We start from the raw sequence: 25,782 nt of genomic DNA on the forward strand, positions 1-25,782 counted from the left end.
AGTAGGCCCAAGTGTATTTTAAGGAAATATATGAAGTATATATAACGAGGGAGAAGTCGAACTGTCCACTCATTGTCCTTGGACCCCATTGTATTGTGTTAAAGTTGATTCCATGACTAAAAATATTACAGACTAATGAAAAATGGTACTTTTGTTCTAACAGTAAGTTCATCAAATTTACAGAAGGACATGCTTTTGTTTGATATTAACTATTTCTTGTATTAAGAGGATTTATTGTTTTTTAACATATTAACTTTTACTTCAAAAAAATTAATACTGACCGATAGTCAAATATAATAGTACAGTACAGTAAATACATTTTAAAATTAAGTCTGCTAGTGGGAAGTATACAATACTACAAAAAGAAAACATGCCTGTACAATTTCAATAACTTTTAGCTTATTCGAGGGCAAAATTTAGCACAATTCCCTTTTTAAATGCTGTAAAATATGGGTTCAGCAGTTATTAGGAACTTTTATGCTTTTGTATCGACCCGGACTAATGACGTCATCATTAAGCGCGCCCTATTTTTTTTTAAAACACGTACACATGTTGCAAGTTGAGATGAGATAACCAGTCTTCAGCCTTTTGCCTAAAATAAAAATGAGGCATTTTTCAGTCTCTGTATTCAGTCTCTGCTGAATACGTAAAATCTAAATATAGAAAGGTTTGTGTCTAATTTTTGTCTTCGCTTGTTTTGTTAGACACCACTTACACTTCTCGTCTTAGTATTCACCGGCATCATATTGAGTTGTAAGGGTCTGATGATAGATTATTGTCTGAACGGGGTTTATAGGGATGCTGAAAAATTATTCGGAGGGTTGTTCGTGGAGGATGATCTGTATTCTCATAGGCAATGGGTGTGTAAGACTGTGAGTCTGTGGTCGAAGAGGGACATCTGACCACCACATTGAGCGATGAGACCCAGAGCAGAGGTAACCCAGCACTGGACATTACACTTTTTTAAATTGATAGTTTGCCCCCTGTTTGGAAACGTTTAGGTTGATATCTGTTTATTTCACTCTGTTCAGCTTTGACAACCAAGAAAACGTGCAGGAATCTGATTGCAGGTATGTCCAGTCAACTCAAAGTCGGAGGTATCCTGCTCAACACTTCTGCAGAACACAAAGATTTTAAGAAGAATATCTCAGCTAGGTCCATGCAGTGCAAGTGAACGGTGACCACAACTTTGAAGCTCCAAAAAGCACATATTGGCAGCATACAAGTAATCCATAAGACTCCAGTGAATTGGTTTAAATAAATATATTGGTTTTCTAAATATATGTACTTTTTTTACAATAAATCTTGACAGCAGCTGTCTCCTTGGCATTTATTTCAAGCTTGATTACACTTCCTAGTACCATCTAGCGCTCTGCGCATGTGTCAAGCACAAGGAAGTATAATCGAGGTTAAAATCATGATTGTGCCTAGAGACTGCATTGTCAAGATGTCATGGAAAAGGAGTTATATTTAGGTCTGTTCTCACCCAAAATCGATTAGATTGCTTCAGAATACATGGATTAAACCACTGGATTCGTATAGATTACTTTTCTGCTGCCTTTATGTGCCTTTTGGAGCTTCAAAGTTTTAGTCACCATTCACTTAAAGAGCTGAAATATTCTCCTAAAAATATTTGCTTTTGTTCTGCAGAAGAAAGAAAGTCAGACACATCTGGGATGGCATGAGGGTGAGTAAATGATGAGAGAATTTGTATTTTTAGGTGAACTATCACTTTAAAAATGTCCTGGATTGAAAACTAGTTGAGCTCTATCGACGACCACATCGGTCACATGGTCAATTACCACACATGATACCTCATTTTGTGGAAACAAGCAAGATTGCTTTTACAGTAATGTACTTTAAGGGGCAAGGCATTCCAAAGGATTTAAAAGCAGAAATGTGCAGCTTGTACAAAAATGTGTGTTATTTAAAATGTAAAGTCTAAATCAAGAGCAGAGTTTTTCTACATTTAGTCATTTAGCATACACTTTTATCCAAAGTGACTTCCAAATGAGGAACTTATCAAGCAATTTGCCATAAAAAGTTCAACAAAGTCTACACTGCCAAGTTCTCAAGGTGGCAGCAGTAGTATAGGTGCTAGTGCAGAAAAAAGAGATAGAAGTATATATTTTTTGTGTACAGTAAGTGCAATTAGTGTGGATTGGTCAAGTGCTTGCTGAACAGCTGTTTCCAGCTGGTTCTTGAATTTTGAGATGGTAGTAGCTGATCGTGTGGAGGTTGGAAGTTAATTTCAGCACAGTGGAACAGAGACTCTTGGAACGCTTTGTGATGGGACCACCAGGTCTTTTTTTCTTTGCATTAATTATCATATATTAGTCCATAAACAGTGATGGCAACTGAGTCTTGGTTCCTTTACAATGCTCTATTTGTAAATATTCACCAAATCAATCTTTTTTTGGCCTATATATATTCACCAGATGAAGGGTTTCGGCCACGATGGAAATAAAAAAGTCACAAAGCCGCTCATGGATCCATTTGCCTTCATAAGTGTTGCCATAGAGACGTGGTCGTTCAAGGACATGAATCACTCATAGTAGAATCTGCGAGTTATCTCATTATTAAGATATTTCCAACATGACATGAAAGCAGAATGACCAACAGTTATGTATGTCCTTGTAATATTTGCATACTGAATAGTGACTGGGCTTCCTACTTGCATCTATTTAACCTGCTATTGCCACCTTTACGCTTTAAATTATGTGTTCATTCTCGTGCATAGCCAACAAACACATGCTGAGTGGCTTTGATGCAGTATTTAATTTATGTGTTTTTAGGCCCGCATTAAATACTCTTTTTGTGCATTCTGCCAGATTGGGAAAGCACCTGAACAGTCATGTCGTAAAACCAAAGAGACTATCCAGAAGCGGATACATGAAAAAACTTGTGTAAACTGGGTCAAGAGCTGCCATGGCTGAGAGGGCGAAAAGTTGAGCCAAACACGGTGGCCACGCAAGTGGATGACATCCTAAAGAACGGCAGGGCATTGCTCATGAGAGCCATTCGAAACTATGAAGAACAACTAAAAGATGAACTCCCAGAAACACAAGTGGGAAACAATGAGAATGACCCATTTGGAAAACACCCAACAGATTCAAACCACCCCGATTCACCTTCCACAAAGGCACCTGAGTCAGAAGTTACATATCCCAAGCAGAGTACCCCACGAATAGAGAGACCTCAGATTGTGAGCTATCAATTGCAGTAAAAGGCACTTGTTTTTACTTCTCTGCGTGAAGAGTCGCAAACAGCCGCGAGTGGACACTCCTCATTTGGAAGTGACTGGAGATGAGGAAATATCGGACCGTGAAATGGAATTGTATATTAAATCTCAGGTTGAGATCAAAATGTATTTAAAAGCTCAGAAAGAGCTGAAAGAGGCGGAACGGGTTCACACTTTGAACTAAAGTCGCATTATTTACATTAAGATTCATCATTCCTGGTGTAACAAAAACAAACATAATGATGTTGTAGTGGGAAGGTTCACACAAAAATGATAGTTCTCGCCATTTACACCCATATGACTTTCTTTCGTGGAACACAATTTCGTGGAGCATTTTTTAATAGTATCCTGGCCGCTGTTTTCCATATAATGAAAGTTGATGGGAACTAGAGCTGTAAAGCTTTAAAATGACAAAAAGGACCATCAAATGATTATTAAAGTAGTCTATGTGATTCATGAGCAAGAAGTATTTTGAAGCCTTATGATAGCTTTATCACTGAGCTATTTGTCACACAAAGCAATTGAATAGGCCACTATTATGGTACTTTTTTGACAGCTCCAGTCTCCATTCATTTTCATTGTGGAAAGAAGCAGCGAGGATGTCCTTTAAATATTCACCTTTTGAGGTTGAGCAAATGATGACAGAATTGAATATTTTGAATAGTGCCTTTTGTCAGAAAGTAAATTATTTCCTCACTGGAGCCTAAAGCTTCATATTACTTTGTCAGTGTTGTGTAATTTTCACTCAAATGACTTTGGATAACTGCAGCCTCCAAATTCTAAAATCTGTTTTCATATACAAAGCAAATGTATTTTCCCTTGTGCATTGTCCTTTTGAATGTATCATTCCAGGAGAGTTCATTTCAGGGAGACCTTGATTTTAATATTGCCAAGTCACAGCTGTTCCTGCTGCCATTGTGTCTGTGATAGCATTATTAGTACGCACTGATTTCATTCTTCGTTTGCTTGAGGCTGTAAAAACAGACAAATAAAAATGTTCCTCAGTTATATGACCCTGACAATGCAATAGAAAGGCTGTCATGATAATTAAAAGATCTGAGTGCTTATTCAGATTACGTTTCTTATTTTTATAAGATATGTTGGTTGTTATTAGTGGTGCTTGATGAGGCAGGCATCACTATTACAATTCAAGTGAGAGCAGTTTCTAATATTAAGACTAGATTTTTAAATTTTTCTGAAGAATATGATTTTCTGGCCCATAGATATGGATTGGGTCTGTCTTTCAATATACATCTATGGAGTTTTATTATAATTTTAACTGCCTGCCGAAATCGTAAATCTCTTCAACTAGTCACACTCTATATATGACTATATAATCCATTACTGGATTGGGTACAATGTTAATAAATAGAGTTGGTGGAAACAACTTTTGGGTTCATAAGACCAACCCCAAATCCCTGGCTCCTCCTAATTGGTCCTATTATCGGATATGACTATTGGTACCAAAACCAATATCTGCTGAAGACCCCTAGTGGCCACAGGAAAGTTCTGCATATATAGGGTTGGGGTCAAAAGGTTGTACAAGGTTGAGTGAGGTATCAAAATCTTCAGCATGACCTACTGATCACGAATATATATGTTTTCTAAAACAAAATTCCACTTCCCTTATCTTTTTAAAGGTCCCAGATACTACTTTTGGCCAAGAAATGACTTTTGGATCCACAAGGGTTTTTTTTCTAAACCCCTTAAGTGTTAGGGGTTTCGAACAAAACCTAAATATGACTAGATCACTGACAAATTCAATGTCGTTGTTTTTGCTTTATACCTACTTTATAGTAGTAACATATAATATATTCATATTAATCTTTTTATGTAATGCAAATTAGACAACAACAAATGTTATGAAACACTGCATTAGCATTAGCAGCTCTTTATTTAAATGAGTAGCATGCAGTAAAAGAGCATGTTACAGAATCCTGCTCTCTGATTAGACATAGCTTTCTCTTCAATGAATCGGCAAAGTTCCCATTGTTTTATTTTCTTACGTCCGACTTGCTTGTGTAACCATATTCTCTCAACAATGAGGCAGACTTTGACATCTTTATCACAAGAGAGTTAATTTGTTGCCTTGCACATTTATATTGTTTAACTTCATTGAATGATCACAGAAATCCTCTTAGATGATTCATGTTTGTGAAAAGGCCTTTTTGAGACAGAAAAATAAAAACAGGAATTTGCTAATGGAAAAGCAAATGGCAAAAGGACTCACTCAACACGCTAATGGCATGAAGTCAAAATTGACTGTTCACTTCTACGATACATGTTCCTGGTCGTATTGCGAAAGATGCATTAGTGCATGTTATTCAAAAGAAAAATATGTTAGTCTTCATGATCTTTCATCAAAATTGCTAGACGCTAGTCATATAGCACTCACGGCCATCTGTGCTGGTCTATTCATTTTTTGTTTTTCATGATCCAATTAAATTTCCAGTGAATGAAATGTTAAAGTCCTAAAGTCCTTGTATTATTTTCTGATTGAATATTCTGTCTCTATCAGAAAGCGGCACATTATGAAAGTAAAATGGGCTGTTAATATCAATTAATATTGATTTAAATCTTGTCGAATGTGGTCGTTTTAACCAACAATTCATTGCAAACTTGGAGAACTTCTTTTAGCGCAATGTAAAGGCTAGAATCAATTGCAATGTGCAAGTTTGTAACAATGAATAATTTGTCAATACATGACAAATGCATTTGCAGTCCTAATGAGTGCCACTCAAACACATTAAATGTGCTTTCACACTGGAGCTTTTCATACAAACTTGAGTCTGTTTTGACAATAGAGATCCGTCCATTCGGTTGGTATGAAAGGGAAAAGAGGGGTGGAATCGAACTTGAGTACGAATTAAGTGTGAAAAAAGTGTTCCGATACATTGTGTTAGTTTCAATCCAGACATTTACAGTTTACATTACACTTACATTTACAGGATTTTACGGTCCATTTATAGATAATACATTGCACTTCATCTGTTTTCTCTGCCCGCAGAGATGGTCACAGTACCACGCTCGCTGTCACACAGTGGTTGGCCGGTATCCCGATGCGCCGATGGCACGTGAACATCTTGCGCAACTCTGCGCGGAAACGATCGTGTAGCCACGCATACAGGAACGGGTTGCAGCAAGACGAACTCATTGCGCACAGATGACACAACAACTGAATCAACAGAAAGTGGCGCTTGTTGATTAGCCGGATATCGATGTCGCGTAGCACGTTAAAAACATGGATGGGCAGCCAGCAGACTCCAAACGCTGCCACAACTAGAGCAACCAGCCTGAAGATCTTGCGTTTGCGTGCACGTTGGGCCTCGGCTTGGTCTCGTGTGCGGTGCCCAGGGGCAATGCAGTTGCGTAGTTTGACGGAGATGCAAAGGTAAGAGACGCAGACCGCGGATAAAGGCAGGATGTAGGTGAGTAAGAGTGTACTGTATGCGTAGACCAGTCGTTGGGTCTCCTGACCCAACCAAAACTCCTCGCATATTGTCAAACCCTCCTCTCTGAACTCTACATGATAGGTGTGGACCACGGCGGGAGCTACAAGTATGCATGAAAGAAGCCAGATTCCAGACAGCACATAGGCGCAAGCCGCCATTGAGATCCGCTTCTTCAATGGGTGAACTGTGGCGTAGTACCTGTAGAAACACCCAAAGGAAGATTTTGTCTTTGTTATAGTTACAGTGAGGAAAATAAGTATTTGAACACCCTGCTATTTTGCAAGTTCTCCCACTTAGAAATCATGGAGGGGTCTGAAATTGTCATCGTAGGTGCATGTCCACTGTGAGAGACATAATCTAAAAAAAAAAATCCAGAAATCACAATGTATGATTCTTAAACTATTTATTTGTATGATACAGCTGCAAATAAGTATTTGAACACCTGTCTATCAGCTAGAATTCTGACCCTCAAAGACCTGTTAGTCTGCCTTTAAAATGTCCACCTCCACTCCATTTATTATCCTAAATTAGATGCACCTGTTTGAGGTCGTTAGCTGCATAAAGACACCTGTCCACCCCATACGATCAGTAAGAATCCAACTACTAACATGGCCAAGACCAAAGAGCTGTCCAAAGACACTAGAGACAAAATTGTACACCTCCACAAGGCTGGAAAGGGCTACAGGGAAATCGCCAAGCAGCTTGGTGAAAAAAGGTCCACTGTTGGAGCAATCATTAGAAAATGGAAGAAGCTAAACATGACTGTCAATCTCCCTCGGACTGGGGCTCCGTGCAAGATCTCACCTCGTAGGGTCTCAATGATCCTAAGAAAGGTGAAAAATCAGCCCAGAACTACACGGGAGGAGCTGGTCAATGACCTGAAAAGAGCTGGGACCACCGTTTCCAAGGTTACTGTTGGTAATACACTAAGACGTCACGGTTTGAAATCATGCATGGCACGGAAGGTTCCCCTGCTTAAACCAGCACATGTCAAGGCCCGTCTTAAGTTTGCCAATGACCATCTGGATGATCCAGAGGAGTCATGGGAGAAAGTCATGTGGTCAGATGAGACCTTTTGGTCATAATTCCACTAACCGTGTTTGGAGGAAGAAGAATGATGAGTACCATCCCAAGAACACCATCCCTACTGTGAAGCATGGGGGTGGTAGCATCATGCTTTGGGGGTGTTTTTCTGCACATGGGACAGGGCTGACTGCACTGTATTAAGGAGAGGATGACCGGGGCCATGTATTGCGAGATTTTGGGGAACAACCTCCTTCCCTCAGTTAGAGCATTGAAGATGGGTCGAGGCTGGGTCTTCCAACATGACAATGACCCGAAGCACACAGCCAGGATAACCAAGGAGTGGCTCTGTAAGAAGCATATCAAGGTTCTGACGTGGCCTAGCCAGTCTCCAGACCTAAACCCAATAGAGAATCTTTGGAGGGAGCTCAAACTCCGTGTTTCTCAGCGACAGCCCAGAAACCTTACTGATCTAGAGAAGATCTGTGTGGAGGAGTGGGCCAAAATCCCTCCTGCAGTGTGTGCAAACCTGGTGAAAAACTACAGGAAACGTTTAATTGCAAACAAAGGCTACTGTACCAAATATTAACATTGATTTTCTCAGGTGTTCAAATACTTATTTGCAGCTGTATCATACAAATAAATAGTTAAAAAATCATACATTGTGATTTCTGGATTTGTTTTTTAGATTATGTCTCTCACAGTGGACATGCACCTACGATGACAATTTCAGACCCCTCCATGATTTCTAAGTGGGAGAACTTGCAAAATAGCAGGGTGTTCAAATACTTATTTTCCTCACTGTACATGCGCAAAAATATTCTCTTTGGATTTTAAAAATATTCTGAGCTAATCATCAGCAGTCTACACAATCTCATGCAACGTAGCCTAAACCAAAGCTTGCAAAATCCACTGGGGCTTCATGTTTCTTTTTGATTTCTGGTGTTCAAACATTCGCAGATGGGTGAACCTCACGAAAAACATAACCAGGTCACATTTCCCACCAAAATCAAATGAAAAACATTTTTCATTTGGCGTTACATTTATGGCAATTAAGCACATTTTCCACTTAAAATCTCATTATAACTGTAATGTATCTTAAACTGTTGAGTTTTCCTTTTAATCTCAATGGTGATTCTCATTACTTTAATTAATACAAAAATATATATTTTTTACATATAAATCAGCATAAAAACAACCAATTCCCAACAATTACTACAATCAATTATATATTTAAATAACATATTTTCTGGGAGTGTTCAGGAAAACTTTTTGAAAACAGTCACATTAATTACACAATTTTGTAATGTTTTTGCTTTGGTCAAGAAATATGACCCGGAGATGCTCATGACAGATTTTGCGAGATTCATTCAGATTAAAGGAATATATAGCAAAATACAATGTTACAGTGAGGCACTTAACAATTGAAGTGAATGGGGCCAATTCATAAACAGTACTCACTGTTTCAAAAGTATAGCCACAAGATTTAAACAATATGCATGTTAACATGATTTAGTGTTAGAAAATCGCTTGCTAATCCTTTCTGTGTAAAGTTAGGCTTTATCCAATTTTACGACCTTTTTGCAATGACAATGTAGTGATGTAAATCCTTAAACAACCATGAACAAAATTATTTAAACAACTTTACAGCTTCAAATAATACACAACTTTTAACAATAATTAATTAAACTGCTTTTATAAAATTGTAAGCTTCACACATCTGCCTTTTAAAGCCTCCAAACATCGGCCCCATTTACTTCCTTTGTAAGTACCACACTGTAGCCTCGATCTGAGAAAAGGAAGGATGAGGCTAAATAATTTTTTGAGGTAATTAACATTATGCCACAAATGCTGACGATTAAGCTTTACTTGTACTGAACCTGGTATATTCCTTTAAAAAAAGCATGAATCAGTGTGCTTTTGTCAACTGTCACCAAAGCAGTGATAGGAAATTGTGCCGATAATGACCCTCTTCTCTAACTGGTATCCTCACTTTCCCTGCCAGTCCTCTAATGATCCCAAAGTCCTCCAAAATAAAATAGATGCTTCTCGCACAAAACAGACTTTCAAAAGCACTTTCACAGGCGCTTCTAAAGGTCTTTTCATCTCAAGTGACCTGACCTACTTTAAATACAATTGGCTTTATTATCTGTGCCATGTAAAGGCATAGTATCTGCTGATCCATTAGAGAGATCATTAGGAGGGTCAGGCTGATGTGCTCACCTGTCAACAGCAATAGCCGTGAGGGTGAAAACTGAGACATATACTGTGACGGGTTGGATCATGAACACCAGGTAGCACATAAAGCGTCCAAAAGTCCACCCGTGAGGGCTGAAGGCATAGGCCAGAGTGAACGGCACACAGGTCACACACATCAACATGTCTGAGAAGGCCAGGTTGCCGATGAAGAAGTTGGTGACGTTGTGCATCTTCTTGGTGCGACAGATGACATAGATCAGAAGATAGTTGCCAAAGACGCCCACCAGCACAACAAGAACGTAACATGGGATGATGAGGGGTTTGAAGGTCTGCAGCAGGGCGACGTCTGCAAACGGGTAGTTGTGAGGAGCCGTGGTGTTCTGGGCAACAGTCACCTCGTAGGCACCAGTGGGCTCTTCTGCAACCGTCCAAGCAGAGCCCTCCATACCTCAGTCAAAACTCTGCTGTCTCCCCCTGCTGGAGTTAAACACAATGATCATCACTAGAGTGGCTGCTTCTTTGGATGTGTATACTACAGAGGCAAATGTCATCAAAACCATGGGCATCAAAGGAGTATATCACCCCCCACCTCCCCAAAATAAAAACTAGTTGCTGTTAGCTACTAGCTCATTGCGCTGCATAAAACAGTTGTTGCAAGGAGATTTTACACAAGTGTAACAGTTAAATTGGCCTAGTTGTTCTAGAAGCAAGCTTCAAGTAGCTGGTCAAATAAATAAAGTGAAGCTTTCAAGCAGAGTATAGAGTTAAGGGCAATCTCCCTCCCATTGCTCGCCGGTGGCATCCATCTGGTCGAACCACTTCCACTTTTCCTTGATGGTTCTGTAGTCACTTAAATTTTTTTTTAAAACTTTTCCCTACACGGTTGGTAGGTCCGGTGGTAGCCGTGTGCGGCCAAAAGCTGAGACACTTCCTGAAAGACTTTTCCGTTTCGTTTGTCGCTAATGAGAGGAACGTCTGCACCTCGTTTATTTACACCTCACACAGCCATTTCTTTTTACAATTCGAAAGTAACGGTAAACAAATTATACTGCTATCGCTGTAGCTAACTTTAAAACTAGCGGGTCCCATGTCGAAAATCCAGTGACGCTGGTAGTGACGATTCTCTCTGACCAATCAGTGATCCCAGGGTTTTGACGTCACACTTAGGCTCGGCTCGCTTGGAACCTCGACCGAGGTGGTACTAAAAAAGTACCAGGTACTATTCACTGTGAAAAACCCCTAAAAAGCGGCCAGAGTCGAGTTGAGATGTACCGTGCAGTGGAAAAGTCCCATTATGATGTTGATCCTTCCTTTGCAACTAAGACAGCTTGTACTTTTCTGGGAAGGCTTTTAAATAGATGTTGGAACATGGCTGTGGGGATTTGCTCCCATTCAGACACTGTCAAGTTCTTTCACACTAGAGTCACTTGAATTTTTACAGCTGGCAGCCTATGGCAGTTCCACACTGAATGTCACTGAGCTCTTTGATTTGCCCCATTTTACTTAAAATGTTTGTACAAGTATATTGCATGGCTATATGCTTGATTTTATGCATCTGTAGCTGAAATAGCCAAACCTGTGATGTCCACATACTTTTGGCCATGTAGTGCTCTATCTGGGGCTATTTTCTTGTTAATTTATACCATCAGTAAATCAGCATTTAACCATGATACATTTCAATTAGGCTGCTTTAAAATGTGCTGCAAGCACACTGGGACCAAGTTATAAATTCAATTGCTCTCTTTTTTCTTTTTCTTTTTTCCTTTTGTTTTTAAAATTTAGATCCAAATTCTGGATCTAAATCCCTGACATCTTTTGATGTGAAGTGTTTTCATCTCCCTGTCTGAAAGCAACCTACACTTCAGAATGTTGGCTTATAAAAGCTTTTTACTCACCTAATACCAGCATTTTAGCATTTAGAAACACAACAGCATGTGCAGAGAGGTTTTTTAAAAAGAACAGAGCTTTAGTCATAGGTGTTTTCTTCCGTTGTTATAACATTAATGCACCTTTACTGTCAGACAAACAGAAATGATGAACGACATTCACGTATTTTGAGTAATTGCTATATATATATATATATATATATATATATATGTCAAGTTGTGACTTATTTCTTGTGCAATTCCCCACATGAAAAGGGCAGTCCCTCCACATGAAGATCCTAACTGGATTCCACTCAATAAGCAGCCATGGGATCAGTTTGCTTATCTTTTATTAACCATCCTTTGGTGCGCAGTAAACAGGTGAAAAACCTCAAAAGAGAGATGACAAATACAAATTATTATCTAAGTTGACAGCCAAATTAAATAAACAAATCTATTCACATTAAACCACATTACAGCCATTATAAGTTACAAGGTTTCCACTTTTTAAACAAATGTTATCCAAATAAATACCCATCATTTTGAATCAAATGATCAGAATCAGAAAATTTTTAGCCAAATTCACATTTTAGCCAAATGCAATACAAAACATTTTTAGTAGTAAAAAATTCAATTTACTTTCTAATCATTAGTTTTAAGCCGTATTTTCCTAGTAAAGAATTATTATAAGGTATCATTGTAGCCACACAACTAGATATGCTATTCCAAACAAATCAGTTTTTTCAAAATGTATATATATCTTATCTTTTAACCAAGTATCTGGGGCCAAATACCTTTTTTCCCCACTTGGTTTATTCAGATTTCTACAATGTTTAAATTACTTTTAACCATTTCAAACACACATTCTTTGTCAAACAATGAATTTGGCTTTCTTACTTTTCCTTTATACCCCACTTGTTTGATAAAACCAAGCAACATTTGAAGTAACAAATACCACTGCAAAAAGACCTATCAAAGTCAACAAAAGTTAAGAGTCTGTGTTCCCAGAGCATCATTAGCACTGCACTGCTTAAGTCCATCTAGCCAAAACATGGCCAATATGGTGCTTACCGGCTGTCCTTCACAGTTTTGTGGAGGGCTTGGTTTTGCACAATCACTTTGATAACAAAGATAAAGTTTCCTTCATTTTGTGGTGCTATCAATGCTCCTTCCACTGCGGTTTAAAGACAACAACAGAGCCAGGTACTAGCACGCCCAGATTGCCTGGAAGATTTGCTCCACCTGGTTCACCACTGATTGAAGGGGAGGAGCTCCCAAGCAGTTCGTCAGCACACCTCCCACTCGATTTTCCCACGGGAACCGATGGAAAGATCGTAAATCAGCACCTGCCTACTGCTGGTCAGCTCCGAGTTTGGTCCTCAACCGGTAGCAAGACAACCAGGCGTCGAACATCTTTGTGCAGAACCGTGGTTTGGGTAGCTTCTTTCAGGACTTTGGCTGATGGCTGGTTTAGTGCGGGTTTAGTGACAGGAAGGCAGGAGCTTTGGACCACTTTGACGTTCACGTCTCGAACAATGCCCTTAGTATCTGGATTGACGCTCACCACCCGTCCTAGCTTGAATTGACCCCTCACTACGTTTTGGTCGCACAACCAGACAATATCTCCGACAGCAACATTTCGATGCAAAGTGTGCCATTTACTTCTCAGAAATAAGTTTGGGCCAGCAAGCTGGCTCCAAGACTTCCAGAACTTGTTAACCTGGTTCTGCATCTCTCTGAGTCTCTTGTTAGGGTAGTTTGCAAAGTCAAATGTTCTGACCTCACCACTTGGAGAGGCTCGGCCCAGGAGAAGTGTGTTGGGTGACACATACTGCACGCTTTCTTCATGGCTCTGCACCCTGGCGTCTTCGTTGGCAAGGTTTGCAGCAAGTTGTAGTGTTGTCTGAAGCTCGCTGTAGCTGAGGTCAGTGTTGTTTTCAGGCTCTGGAGTGCCTTCTTGAGAATGCGGACAGCGGCTTCAGCAGCCCCATTGCGGTGAGTTGAGTCAGCAGGGTGAATTGTCCACTCCCATTTGGTACCTTTTTGAGCTGACATCTCTTCTATTGAAGTTCTATTCTGAGCATCCAGGAACTGGTACAGCTCTCTTAGAACAGGTTTGGCGCCGATAAAGTTTGTCCCCGGGTCGGACCAGATCCTTCTTGGGTGCCCTCTTATTGCAGTAAAGCGTTGGTAAGCCATCAAGAAGCTCTCTGTCGACATTGTGTTGACCAAGTCTGCATGAATTGCCCTACTGGCCATACAGCTGAAGACGACACCCCACACTTTCATTGAGACCCGCTTCTTGATGTCATCCTTGACAAAATACGGTCCGAAGAGGTCGACTGTAGTGAACTCGAACGGGGCTGCAGGTGTGGCTCTTTCAGGAGGTAGGTCAGCCATTACTTGTTCGCACCTTCTTGCTCTTAACTTTTTGCAGAAAAGGCAGTTCTCCACTACCTTTTGAGCAATTTTCCTCCCTTGGATGACCCAGGCCTTCCTCCTCATTTTCAGCAGGGTTGCAGCCACACTTTCATGACCCTCATCGTGCGCCTCCCGTGTCAATAAAGTAGAGACCCATGTATTGAAAGGCAGAAGGGGAACTGCAGCGCTATCCTCCCTGAAGCCATGGATTCTCCCACCGCAAACTAATAACCCGGATTCTGGCTCTCTATACACAACCAAGCGGTCCGTAGTGGTAGCTGGGAACGTCACCCCCTCTTGAGCAGCAAGACAGATGTCTCTTATTGCTTCTTGACGTTCTGTGGCGGTGATAACTCCTTTTGTAGGAATCGCCTCCCACTTTGGGTTCTCAATGGACTTTATTGCAGATATAAACTTTTTGCCGGCTCTCCAGATAAAAGCAACAGTCTTGATTAGACACTTTAGACTACTAAAGCGCCTTTCATCCACCAAGTTTCGGACAACTGCACCAGCAGGAAGTCGTCCCACAAGACTTGGAAGACTTCTTTTCGCTTGGGCTCTTGTGAGTACTGCCACGAATGACTTCTTTTGCATATTGTTAATGTTTTCTCGAGCCGTCACGGACACATCTTTTGACAACATAATTGGCCATTCACTCTCTGGAAGATGTAAAAACTGGCCCTTGCTGCCACTCTGAATGGACATCAAGTTCCTTTGGCCCAGCTCCTCGAGTGATAATGTCGGCTATATTAAGTGGTCCAGGGATCCACCACCAGTCCTGTAGCTGTGTACTTTCTTGGATCTCTCCAGTTCAGTTAGCGAAGAAAGTCTGAAATCCATAGCTTTCACGCTGGATAGCTCCAAGGACAGTCTGACTGTCTAACAAATGGTACCACCTTTTTATCTGGATCTGGGTATGCTGTTCAAAGTACTTTTTCAGGCGGCTTGCAAAAACTGCACCGCAAAGTTCCGCTTTGACCGCATCCCCCTTATGGTCTAGAGGTGTCAGCTTTGCTTTTGACTCCACTAATCGAATTATTAATTGTTTGTTACAATTCCATCGCAAGTAGAGGACAGCACCGTAGGAGCTTTCACTACCATCTGAAAAAGTGACAGCTACTGGTTCAGTTGTTGCCTCTGGTGGAGTAAGGGCTCTTGGGAACCTTACTTTGTTTAGCTGGACGTACTCATCAAAAATTCCAATTGCATCCTTGCGGAGCTCATCCGACAGAGGAAGGTCCCATGTGTCCTTGACCATGCTGCATGTTGGTTTTGCCTCTTGGAATGCCCTTCGGACTAAGATAGCCCCTTTTTGCTTTAATGGCGTTGTCAGGCCAACTGGGTCATATAAACCAGCAACTTGACTCAACAGTTCACGTCTTGTCAACGGGTCTGGTGTCTGTGCTCGTACTGCTTCTAACAGCAAGTCTTGCTCAAATCTTTTTCTTTCGCCTGGAGAAGTTGACCCTCACCATGACATGCAACATGTCTTCATCCACAATGTAGCCGAGACCGAGCGCCTTGTTGTCTTCCTCCTTAAGCTGGTTCGGCAGGACAACACTATTTGGTGATGCCTTTTCTCTTTCTCCTTTACCTTGACCTGAGAAGACCCAAGGCTTCAGTGCAAACCCTCCTGCTTTTAGAATAAGCTCCACATTCTTTGTGATGACTTTGAGTCTTTCACGGCAGTTGTGAGATGTCAAGATGTCATCGACATAGCAGTGCTCATGTAATACTTGGCATTCATCAGTGAGGTGGCTGAATTGAGGCAGATTAGCTGTATTGAGGCAGATTAGCTGTCTCCCTCATGGCAAGTTGTGCTATGCAACCTGCTGGCTTGTCCCCGATATTCACTCTAGTTACGGCGTACTGTTCTAGCTCATCACCCTCTGAATCACGCCACAAGAACCGGTGTAGATGGACTTCCCTCTCCTCGAGCCACACAGAATTGTAAATTTTTCTGACGTCTCCTAGAGCGGCGAAGGAGCCTTGGCGGAACTTGAGGAGGACAGCTCGGATCGAGTTGAGAACGTCGGGGCCTTTCATTAGAAAGTCATTAAGACTTTGGCCTTTGTACTTCTGACTGCTGTTCCAGACAAGTCTTACCGGAGTTGTAACAGAGTGGGGGTTGGGTGCAATAAGATGACTAATATACCAGACAGGTCCATTCCAGTTGGTTAGATCCTCTTTGGTCAGCTTTCTTGCAGCCCGGCGGTTAACCATTTCGTGGACTTGAGAACCATAGGCTTTTTCCCACTGCGGTTCTTTGGCGAGCTCTCTCTCTGTTCTGAGGAAGGTTGCCTCCACTGCTTTTCTGTTGTTTGGCAATGTAGATGGGTCCATGAGCCATGGGTATCTTGCATGCCAGTGCGGACTATCACTGTGGTCATCAGCACCAACATAAGTCAGGCCACCCTTTACAACTTCCAGCTCTCTTTCTTCAGCCAGAGTAATTTCTTTACCACCAGGTTGACAACTGCCGCAGTGACATCCCCCACATTTTGGGGTGCAGGGGGCTCCAGTGCTATCCCATCTCCACCACTCAACAAAATCCTGAGTGGTAATAGCAGAACAAAAAGACTTGATGGTTGGTTTGTCGCAAATTTGTTCCTCATACATCAATGCTGCTGTTCTCATTGACCTGGCGAAATGTGCTCTGGACTGGTGTGCCGTAACTGTAGCTTCTTCAAACAGACCAGGGTGTGTCCCTGCAGTTGTCTTTCCCAATGGCCCATCCCATAGTACAAGGTCCCCAACGCTGCATATTTTCTGTGGGACCAATCGCCCTTCCTTATGGCTTATCAAGAGCTGTATCTGTCTTGGTCTCACAAGTTCATTTTGGGGGACATCTGGAAAGAACTTTTGGAGTTTTTTGGCTGACACATGTTTATGGATATCTGCAATGCTGTCCAAACCATAGCAGAGGATTTGGTGGGATCTGAAGTTGCCTTGCTCTGTGCGGACCCGGAGCTTTAGGAGGTACCGTTTTGTGGTAACTTGAACTTTCATTCCTCCCACACCGTGGACAACAAGGGTTATGGCTTCACTTCTAAGGTTCAAACGATCAGCTGCATCATGAGTTATGTAATTTGTATCCGATGCCAGGTCGATCAAGGTCCCAACTTTTTCTCCTGCATTGGCCGTGACCTCTAAGAGCATCATGATAACTGGCCACTCCACGATTCCATTTTCTGCTAGAAGACTGGGTTGGTCAGACACAAGAGAGGTTCTGGCTATAGAGTTACAAAAGGCATCGCGGCACTTCCCTGCCAGTTCAGGTGAGAGACTTTTCATAAACTCTTCTTGGGCTTGGGTGTAACGCTCTCTTGTGTCACCTCCCACTTTGCTGTTGTGGTTGGACCTCTGGACGATATTCCCTTTGGACGTATCAGCTCTCGGGCAAAGATAATAATGGTGTTCTGCAGCACGCTGTTCTCTGCAGTCTGGCCTTCTGCACAGAAACTCTGATTTACAGCAGTCACCTTCATTGTGAATCTCCAGGCATTTTTTACAGGCTCCCAGCTTCCTGACAGCATCTCTTTTCTCTGACAGTTTAAGCACGCGAAACTTTTGGCAGAAGTATAGCCTCTTCTTATGCTTGCCGTCTCCGCAGACCACACATCCTTGAGCCTGGTTGCTCAATTGGGTGGAAGTTCTGGTTCGAGCTTGCCGAGGTTCAGGTTTTGGTTTTGGTTCCTCCTCCCTCAGTTGGTCCAACTTCTCATAGATGGCTTCTTGACCTTGAAGAAACTTGAGGAGGTAGTCAAAACGCTTGTCTTCTTCAGCTTCATCACCTTTGCCAGCTACATGAAGAAGCCATTCCTTCTTCAGGCCATCAGGAAGTTTACTCTCTATTGTGGTTGTTACAAGAGGGTTTTTTATAGCACCAGTCTTGCCAAGCTCATTCAGATCAACCAGGGCTTTTTCTACAGATTGGATGAGCTCAACAATCCTCCTGGGCTGATTACCTTTAACTGCTTGGAGTTTTTGGAGCTCTTCTACTATCTCAAGGGCTATAGTTGTCTTATTTCCAAAGCGGTTCTCCAAAACCCGGAAAACCTCCTCAGCAGTTGTGTAAGTTATAAGGCGGAGGTCTCGTATTGTCTTCTCATCCACACTGTCGAGAAGTTGGAACTTTTTAATCTCTTTGGATCCAGTAGGTTCTCCCTGCATCTGGAGTGCTTCCCAATCTTTTTTCCACCGGTGAAACTCTCGGCGGATACCAGAAAACTTTGGGAGGGCAGCAATTTAATTTAATTACTTGTGTGGTCACACGACTGATTGAAGTAATACTTAATCTGCTGATTTCTTCTCTGACGTGTGCCCCTATAAATTCTGCTTGTCTTATTGTGAGTTTTGGCAGGATGGTTTCAAGGCCTTTGATACGACTCTGGAACTGTTGTTGCTCCGCTGGGGGGACCCAGCACTTCCAATACCTATGCACTTCCTTCGCAGCCTTCACAAGTTTCTCTAGTTGCTCGATCATGAAGAGATATCCATCTGGGCTTTTACTTGGGTCCACAGCACCCACGTTTTCTACTTGCGACTCTGCTGTTGTAATTGCTTGTGTCAGTTCATATTCCCCGAAATTGGACCACAATGTCTTTTGTATGAGGTCCTTTAGTTCTTGCAGTTTCTTCTCACACTCATTGGCTGTTTTGACCAAGTCCCTCTTTTGCTGCTCACTCAACTCCTCTGCATCAGAGTTTTCTTCAATACATTGCTCCTCTACATCATTGTTGGCTTCCAGGACTTTGTCAGCTTCTGCAGTGAGCTTCTTAAAAATGTCTCTGAGCTCCTCTTCTAACATCATTGTATGCATGCATAGCACATTATTGGCCAAACGGGAAAACTGACGCTTCGCTGATGTCCTTGTGGTCTTTAGCTGCTCCATCAGTAATGAATCAGCCATTTCAATCACAACAGCCGGGCGGGAGCAGTCTTTATTTGTCTCTATGGACACGTGTCTCACTTTTCTAGTCCTCCTCCAGTCTTGAGGGCAGTTTTTCACTGTCAAGTTGTGACTTATTTCTTGTGCAATTCCCCACTTGAAAAGGACAGTCCCTCCACATGAAGATCCTAACTGGATTCCACTCAATAAACAGCCATGGGATCAGTTTGCTTATCTTTTATTAACCATCCTTTGGTGCGCAGTAAACAGGTGAAAAACCTCAAAAGAGAGATGACAAATACAAGTTATTATCTAAGTTGACAGCCAAATTAAATAAACAAATCTATTCACATTAAACCACATTACAGCCATTATAAGTTACAAGGTTTCCACTTTTTAAACAAATGTTATCCAAATAAATACCCATCATTTTGAATCAAATGATCAGAATCAGAAAATTTTTAGCCAAATTCACATTTTAGCCAAATGCAATACAAAACATTTTTAGTAGTAAAAAATTCAATTTACTTTCTAATCATTAGTTTTAAGCCGTATTTTCCTAGTAAAGAATTATTATAAGGTATCATTGTAGCCACACAACTAGATATGCTATTCCAAACAAATCAGTTTTTTCAAACTGTATATATATCTTATCTTTTAACCAAGTATCTGGGGCCAAATACCTTTTTTCCCCACTTGGTTTATTAAGATTTCTACAATGTTTAAATTATTTTTAACCATTTCAAACACATTCTTTGTCAAACAATGAATTTGGCTTTCTTACTTTTCCTTTATACCCCACTTGTTTGATAAAACCAAGCAACATTTGAAGTAACAAATACCACTGCAAAAAGACCTATCAAAGTCAACAAAAGTTAAGAGTCTGTGTTCCCAGAGCATCATTAGCACTGCACTGCTTAAGTCCATCTAGCCAAAACATGGCCAATATGGCGCTTACCGGCTGTCCTTCACAGTTTTGTGGAGGGCTTGGTTTTGCACAATCACTTTGATAACAAAGATAAAGTTTCCTTCATTTTGTGGTGCTATCAATGCTCCTTCCACTGCGGTTTAAAGACAACAACAGAGCCAGGTACTAGCACGCCCAGATTGCCTGGAAGATTTGCTCCACCTGGTTCACCACTGATTGAAGGGGAGGAGGAGCTCCCAGGCAGTTCGTCAGCACATATATATATATATATATATATATATATATATATATATATATATATATATATATATATATATATTAGGGCTGTCGATTTAACGTGTTAATTCAGTGCGATTAATTTTATTAAAAATAACGCGTTAAACAAATAAATGCAATTAATCGCAATGCCACTCGACCAAATCTCAAACTGATTGACAATTTCACTTGTGAAATGGATTGTTGTGAACTGTGTGCCAATGATTGGCTTATGTTCAATAATATGGTAGTAAACAATACATTTTATTCTAAAGCTGCTTTTTGTATCATCTTATCAATGATTAACTCTTCTGCTACAAGAATGTAATGCATTGTAATTATTTGAATATTTTTATTTATATATATTAATTTTGAAATGTTTAAAGATAACTATGTATAATTTAATCTTTATATATTGAATTATTGTTATATGAGGGGCATTCTCAGCAAATATTTGTATATGCGATTAAATGTGATTAATCACGATAATTAATCTGGACACCATGTATTTAATTTGATTAAAAATGTTAATCAATTGACAGCTCATATATACAGTGAGGAAAATAAGTATTTGAACACCCTGCTATTTTGCAAGTTCTCCCACTTAGAAATCATGGAGTGGTCTGAAATTGTCATCGTAGGTGCATGCCCACTGTGAGAGACATAATCTAAAAAAAAAAATCCAGAAATCACAATGTATGATTTTTTAACTATTTATTTGTATGATACAGCTGCAAATAAGTATTTGAACACCTGAGAAAATCAATGTTAATATTTGGTACAGTAGCCTTTGTTTGCAATTACAGAGGTCAAATGTTTCCTTTAGTTTTTCACCAGGTTTGCACACACTGCAGGAGGGATTTTGGCCCACTCCTCCACACAGATCTTCTCTAGATCAGTCAGGTTTCTGGGCTGTCGCTGAGAAACACGGAGTTTGAGCTCCCTCCAAAGATTCTCTATTGGGTTTAGGTCTGGAGACTGGCTAGGCCACGCCAGAACCTTGATATGCTTCTTACAGAGCCACTTCTTGGTTATCCTGGCTGTGTGCTTCGGTCATTGTCATGTTGGAAGACCCAGCCTCGACCCATCTTCAATTCTCTAACTGATGGAAGGAGGTTGTTCCCCAAAATCTCGCAATACATGGCCCCGGTCATCCTCTCCTTAATACAGTGCAGTCAGCCCTGTCTCATGTGCAGAAAAACACCCCCAAAGCATGATGCTACCACCCCCATGCTTCACAGTAGGGATGGTGTTCTTGGGATGGTACTCATCATTCTTCTTCCTCCAAACACGGTTAGTGGAATTATGACCAAAAAGTTATATTTTGGTCTCATCTGACCACATGACTTTCTCCCATGACTCCTCTGGATCATCCAAATGGTCATTGGCAAACTTAAGACGGGCCTTGACATGTGCTGGTTTAAGCAGGGGAACCTTCCGTGCCATGCATGATTTCAAACCGTGACGTCTTAGTGTATTACCAACAGTAACCTTGGAAACGGTGGTCCCAGCTCTTTTCAGGTCATTGACCAGCTCCTCCCGTGTAGTTCTGGGCTGATTTTTCACCTTTCTTAGGATCATTAAGACCCCACGAGGTGAGATCTTGCACGGAGCCCCAGTCCGAGGGAGATTGACAGTCATGTTTAGCTTCTTCCATTTTCTAATGATTGCTCCAACAGTGGACCTTTTTTCACCAAGCTGCTTGGCGATTTCCCTGTAGCCCTTTCCAGCCTTGTGGAGGTGTACAATTTTGTCTCTAGTGTCTTTGGACAGCTCTTTGGTCTTGGCCATGTTAGTAGTTGGATTCTTACTGATTGTATGGGGTGGACAGGTGTCTTTATGCACCTAATGACCTCAAACAGGTGCATCTAATTTAGGATAATAAATGGAGTGGAGGTGGACATTTTAAAGGCAGACTAACAGGTCTTTGAGGGTCAGAATTCTAGCTGATAGACAGGTGTTCAAATACTTATTTGCAGCTGTATCATACAAATAAATAGTTAAAAAATCATACATTGTGATTTCTGGATTTTTTTTTTTAGATTATGTCTCTCACAGTGGACATGCACCTACGATGACAATTTCAGACCCCTCCATGATTTCCAAGTGGGAGAACTTGCAAAATAGCAGGGTGTTCAAATACTTATTTTCCTCACTGTATATATATAATGTAACATGGAGTGGTGGTGGTGGCGTAGTGGGCTAAAGCACATAACTGTTAATCAGAAAGTCGCTGGTTCGATCCCCACAGCCACCACCATTGTGTCCTTGATAAAGGCACTTAACTCCAGGTTGCTCCGGGGGGATTGTCCTTGTAATAAGTGCACTGTAAGTCGCTTTGGATAAAAGCGTCTGCCAAATGCATAAATGTAAATGTAAACATAAAGGGGATATTTCACACAAAAATGAAAATTCTGTCATTGTTAGCTCAGCCTTGTTTTGTATTAAAATCATAAGACTTTCTTCTGTGTAACACAAAAGGAGATTAATCATTTTGAGATGTGTTTAAAGAAGTTGCACCATATGTACCTTATTGTGCACCTCAATAGAACATACTGAAATGTATAAGTACAGGTGCTGAAATTAATCAATAAAAATACTGATAAAAATGTGGCCAAAAAAAGATTGCAAGGTTGATTAATGAAAACTTGGGCTTTGTGTAATTATTTTAAGTAGCTGAGATCATAAATTCCCCACATCCCAGCTGCTAGCAAACATAACTCTACTAAAGCATATGTTTTATACTCAATGCCTATTTGAGGAAAATATATTTTGTAGTTATATTTCTGATCTTAAACCAACTGAATTGAGTAACTGCAATATTTCATGTAATATGTAAATTCATCATGTTCTTCTATAATACATATCTGAATGTACTTTTCCTTTTTGACTAAAAATATTATGAGTTCATTGACGTCTCTAAAGACCTTTAGAATCATTACACATGCATAGAGGATGTCATTTTAATGTATCCTTCTGGGAATATCTTTCCCAGTATAACCCCTTAATAGTGGCATAAAATGAAAGGTCTCTTGACTATACATCCTTGTGAATAAAAGCTCTATAGATGATATATAAAAGATCTATAAGGTCTGAAACAGAATCAGTTCTTGACAGAATAATTATCTTCTTTATTGAGAAGAGTCTGGCTGAATTCTACAGCACCATAAATAACTCATTCTCCAACTGTCTGTGTTAATTAACCTCTGAAGCCAACAGCAGCATGTGCAGATAAATGGATCCTCCTCCAGGCAGTAACAACCCCTAAGTAACAACCCCAAACTACGTACTAAACTATAATGACAGTGTATGTTCATAATGATCATTAGATTGCTTTGTATTGATCATCAGTCAGTGTATGTCAGACAGGTTATCTTAATTTCATCATTGTAGAGTCCATTAAACACAATGGAACTGAAAAATAACTCAACATTATATACTGAATCCTTGGTAACCTGTAACCATAATGTAGGTGAGACTCCAATAATGAAAAGTAAACATAAAAAAACAGTGTTTTCATTGATGAATCTTACGCATGTATGAATTAATAAAATTCGTTTTTATGATGAATGTTTTACTTTTTCATCTGCAGAATACAGAGTTTATCATATTTAATAGAATGGTCATTTCTATATGCTATATTCTTTATAGCTAAACATACACGTACACACACTATCATCTCCATGCATTACTATAGGGGTAACACAGTCACACTTTTTACTCCAGTCAATATTTCTCAGGGTAGGCTTTTTTTATTTATTTTTTTAAAGTCATATATCTTCTGTATAGACACATACCTTGAAGTTTTGGCTACAAAAAACAGTTGAACATTTCATCCGTTACTGCCTATGGAAAAAAGATATATTATTAGAAATAGTAGGCTTTTCATGAACAATTCATGAAACAGCAAAAAATTGAAAATATAATAAACATCAAAATCAACCCATTTATTTGACAAACGTGTAATTAATAGTATAAAAATCAATGTATAGACCTATATGTATAATAAAATGTGCAAGTTCTGCACACAAAGCATTAGGAACATGCTTATTAATATGTCCTTACCAAAACCCCTTATCTAAACATATCCATTCAGTAAAGTGTGTAAACAGGAAGCTGTTGTGTGACAGAAGAAAGTAATTATCAAGTATTAGATGTAAACGATGTTCAGCGACGTCACTGTCCGTAATGAAAGTCGGATACAATTTAAACGAGTGCATTGGCACGACATTATACGAATTAGTCCAATTTAGAAAAGTCGTACGAATCCTGACGATTTCGCCTAAAATACATATTTCTAAAATACAACGTCTAAAAAAATGTGACGACCCCAACCTAATGTTAATGAAAAATGAAAAACACAAGTTTAAACTTTCGGTTTAAATCATTTGGATGATGTATGCCAGAGTGGTTTTATTGTGTTCACATTTGTGAACGCAGCTACAAAAATATATGGATAACCTATCTATATTTAGTTTCGATGAAAAATTCACAAAAGTTATGTTCAATTAAGACAGTTTTGAACTAGGACTTTGAAACCAACATACAAAACCACTGCTGGAGATAATAAGCATTTGCGTAAATTGACTTTTGAATCAAAACCTTGAGATAAAGCTCTTAAGACAACTTCACGCGTGACAACACAAGCCTCTAAACACTATGTGCACACTATATAGTATTTCAGCCATTAGGAGTACCATTTGGAAATGTTAAATTTATTTCTAGCAGTAGCAAAAACACCAACAAAACTCGTGAACCTTTTAAAAAAACAGTTACATTACCTCAAATAAAGATATATTCCTGCTTCTGAAATCAAAAAGCTCGAATGCACCTTTTCTCAGACACGCTTGCGCCCCGGTTACTGCTCCGACTGAACGTGCTGCAGTATCAGTGTTTTATCACCGTCAGCCGCTTGCTCGTGCACACCAGAGCCCACCTGATGATCTACTGAACCAGACAAGTGAACGAAGACCTGTTGAAAACCCTTTTGTTCACGTTAAAAAAAAAAGCGCTGTCAAGAAGAAAACTCTTAAACGTCTTGGTTTTGCATCCCCAGCTTTACATCTCAGTTGGCAGTAACGCATTTGTCGGTATATAATCTTACGTCGTGTGACGATACGTTCTGGACTGCAGTCAGATAAATACAGTCTACATATATTCAAGGCTTTCACATGAAACTCTAGGCTGCTTCAACACTATAGAGATCAATATGGTTAAAGCACCATCATTAACCTCTCCTGCACCATCTGTGCTAGATTGATGGATGGATGGATGAATAGACAAACAGTGCATCTTTTACCTTAAACTTTACAAATCTGTGTCCTTTTTTAAGCTTTAAAGTGAGTCTCTATAAACTTTCATCATATTGGAATCAGCGAACGGAATTTAATTGTATAATTCTTCAGAGATTATAACATTGATCAAAACATTGCTTGTGGTAACATCTCATTATTTATACACAGTTTTATTAATCAGTGCTTAAGGTTGCAGAAGGTTGCATAATACGG

The 25,782-nt window shown here is 40.1% G+C and overlaps 1 protein-coding gene and 1 long non-coding RNA gene across 5 annotated transcripts; one reads left to right on the forward strand and one right to left on the reverse strand.

Moving 5' to 3' along the window:
- The first annotated feature begins 546 nt into the window (after positions 1 to 546).
- LOC127636849 (uncharacterized) lies at positions 547 to 4,296 on the forward strand. 2 transcript variants are annotated; one of them, XR_007969643.1, is made up of 3 exons: positions 547 to 935; positions 1,032 to 1,687; positions 2,832 to 4,296. It is a non-coding gene; the product is annotated as an uncharacterized LOC127636849 (long non-coding RNA). The 2 variants fall into 2 exon arrangements; XR_007969642.1 differs by having other exon boundaries at positions 549 to 667; positions 797 to 935; positions 1,032 to 4,296.
- Positions 4,297 to 5,137: 841 nt separating this feature from the next.
- LOC127636293 (prolactin-releasing peptide receptor-like) lies at positions 5,138 to 25,309 on the reverse strand. 3 transcript variants are annotated; one of them, XM_052116747.1, is made up of 4 exons: positions 25,057 to 25,309; positions 24,073 to 24,121; positions 9,940 to 10,389; positions 5,138 to 6,891 (listed from the first exon to the last, which is right to left on the reverse strand). In XM_052116747.1, exons 3-4 carry the CDS (start codon positions 10,359 to 10,361, stop codon positions 6,255 to 6,257), a joined length of 1,059 nt encoding a protein of 352 aa, XP_051972707.1. In that variant the 5' UTR covers positions 10,362 to 10,389; positions 24,073 to 24,121; positions 25,057 to 25,309; the 3' UTR covers positions 5,138 to 6,254. The 3 variants fall into 3 exon arrangements, with proteins under 3 accessions (XP_051972707.1, XP_051972705.1, XP_051972706.1); XM_052116745.1 differs by having other exon boundaries at positions 9,940 to 10,392; XM_052116746.1 differs by lacking the exons at positions 24,073 to 24,121; positions 25,057 to 25,309 and having other exon boundaries at positions 9,940 to 10,579.
- Between the last annotated feature and the right edge of the window lie 473 nt (positions 25,310 to 25,782).

This window comes from Xyrauchen texanus, chromosome 44 (genome assembly GCF_025860055.1).
Source record: "Xyrauchen texanus isolate HMW12.3.18 chromosome 44, RBS_HiC_50CHRs, whole genome shotgun sequence".
In the NCBI taxonomy this organism is placed as follows: domain Eukaryota; kingdom Metazoa; phylum Chordata; class Actinopteri; order Cypriniformes; family Catostomidae; genus Xyrauchen; species Xyrauchen texanus.

What these genes read in the sequence shown, in the direction of transcription:
- LOC127636293 (XM_052116747.1), bottom strand. Translation starts at nt 10,361, where the DNA reads ATGGAGGGCTCTGCTTGGACGGTTGCAGAAGAGCCCACTGGTGCCTAC. An exon ending in ACGGCTATTGCTGTTGACAG is followed by an intron (nt 6,892 to 9,939) that starts GTGAGCACATCA and finishes GTGTTTCTACAG; the next exon opens with GTACTACGCCACAGTTCACC.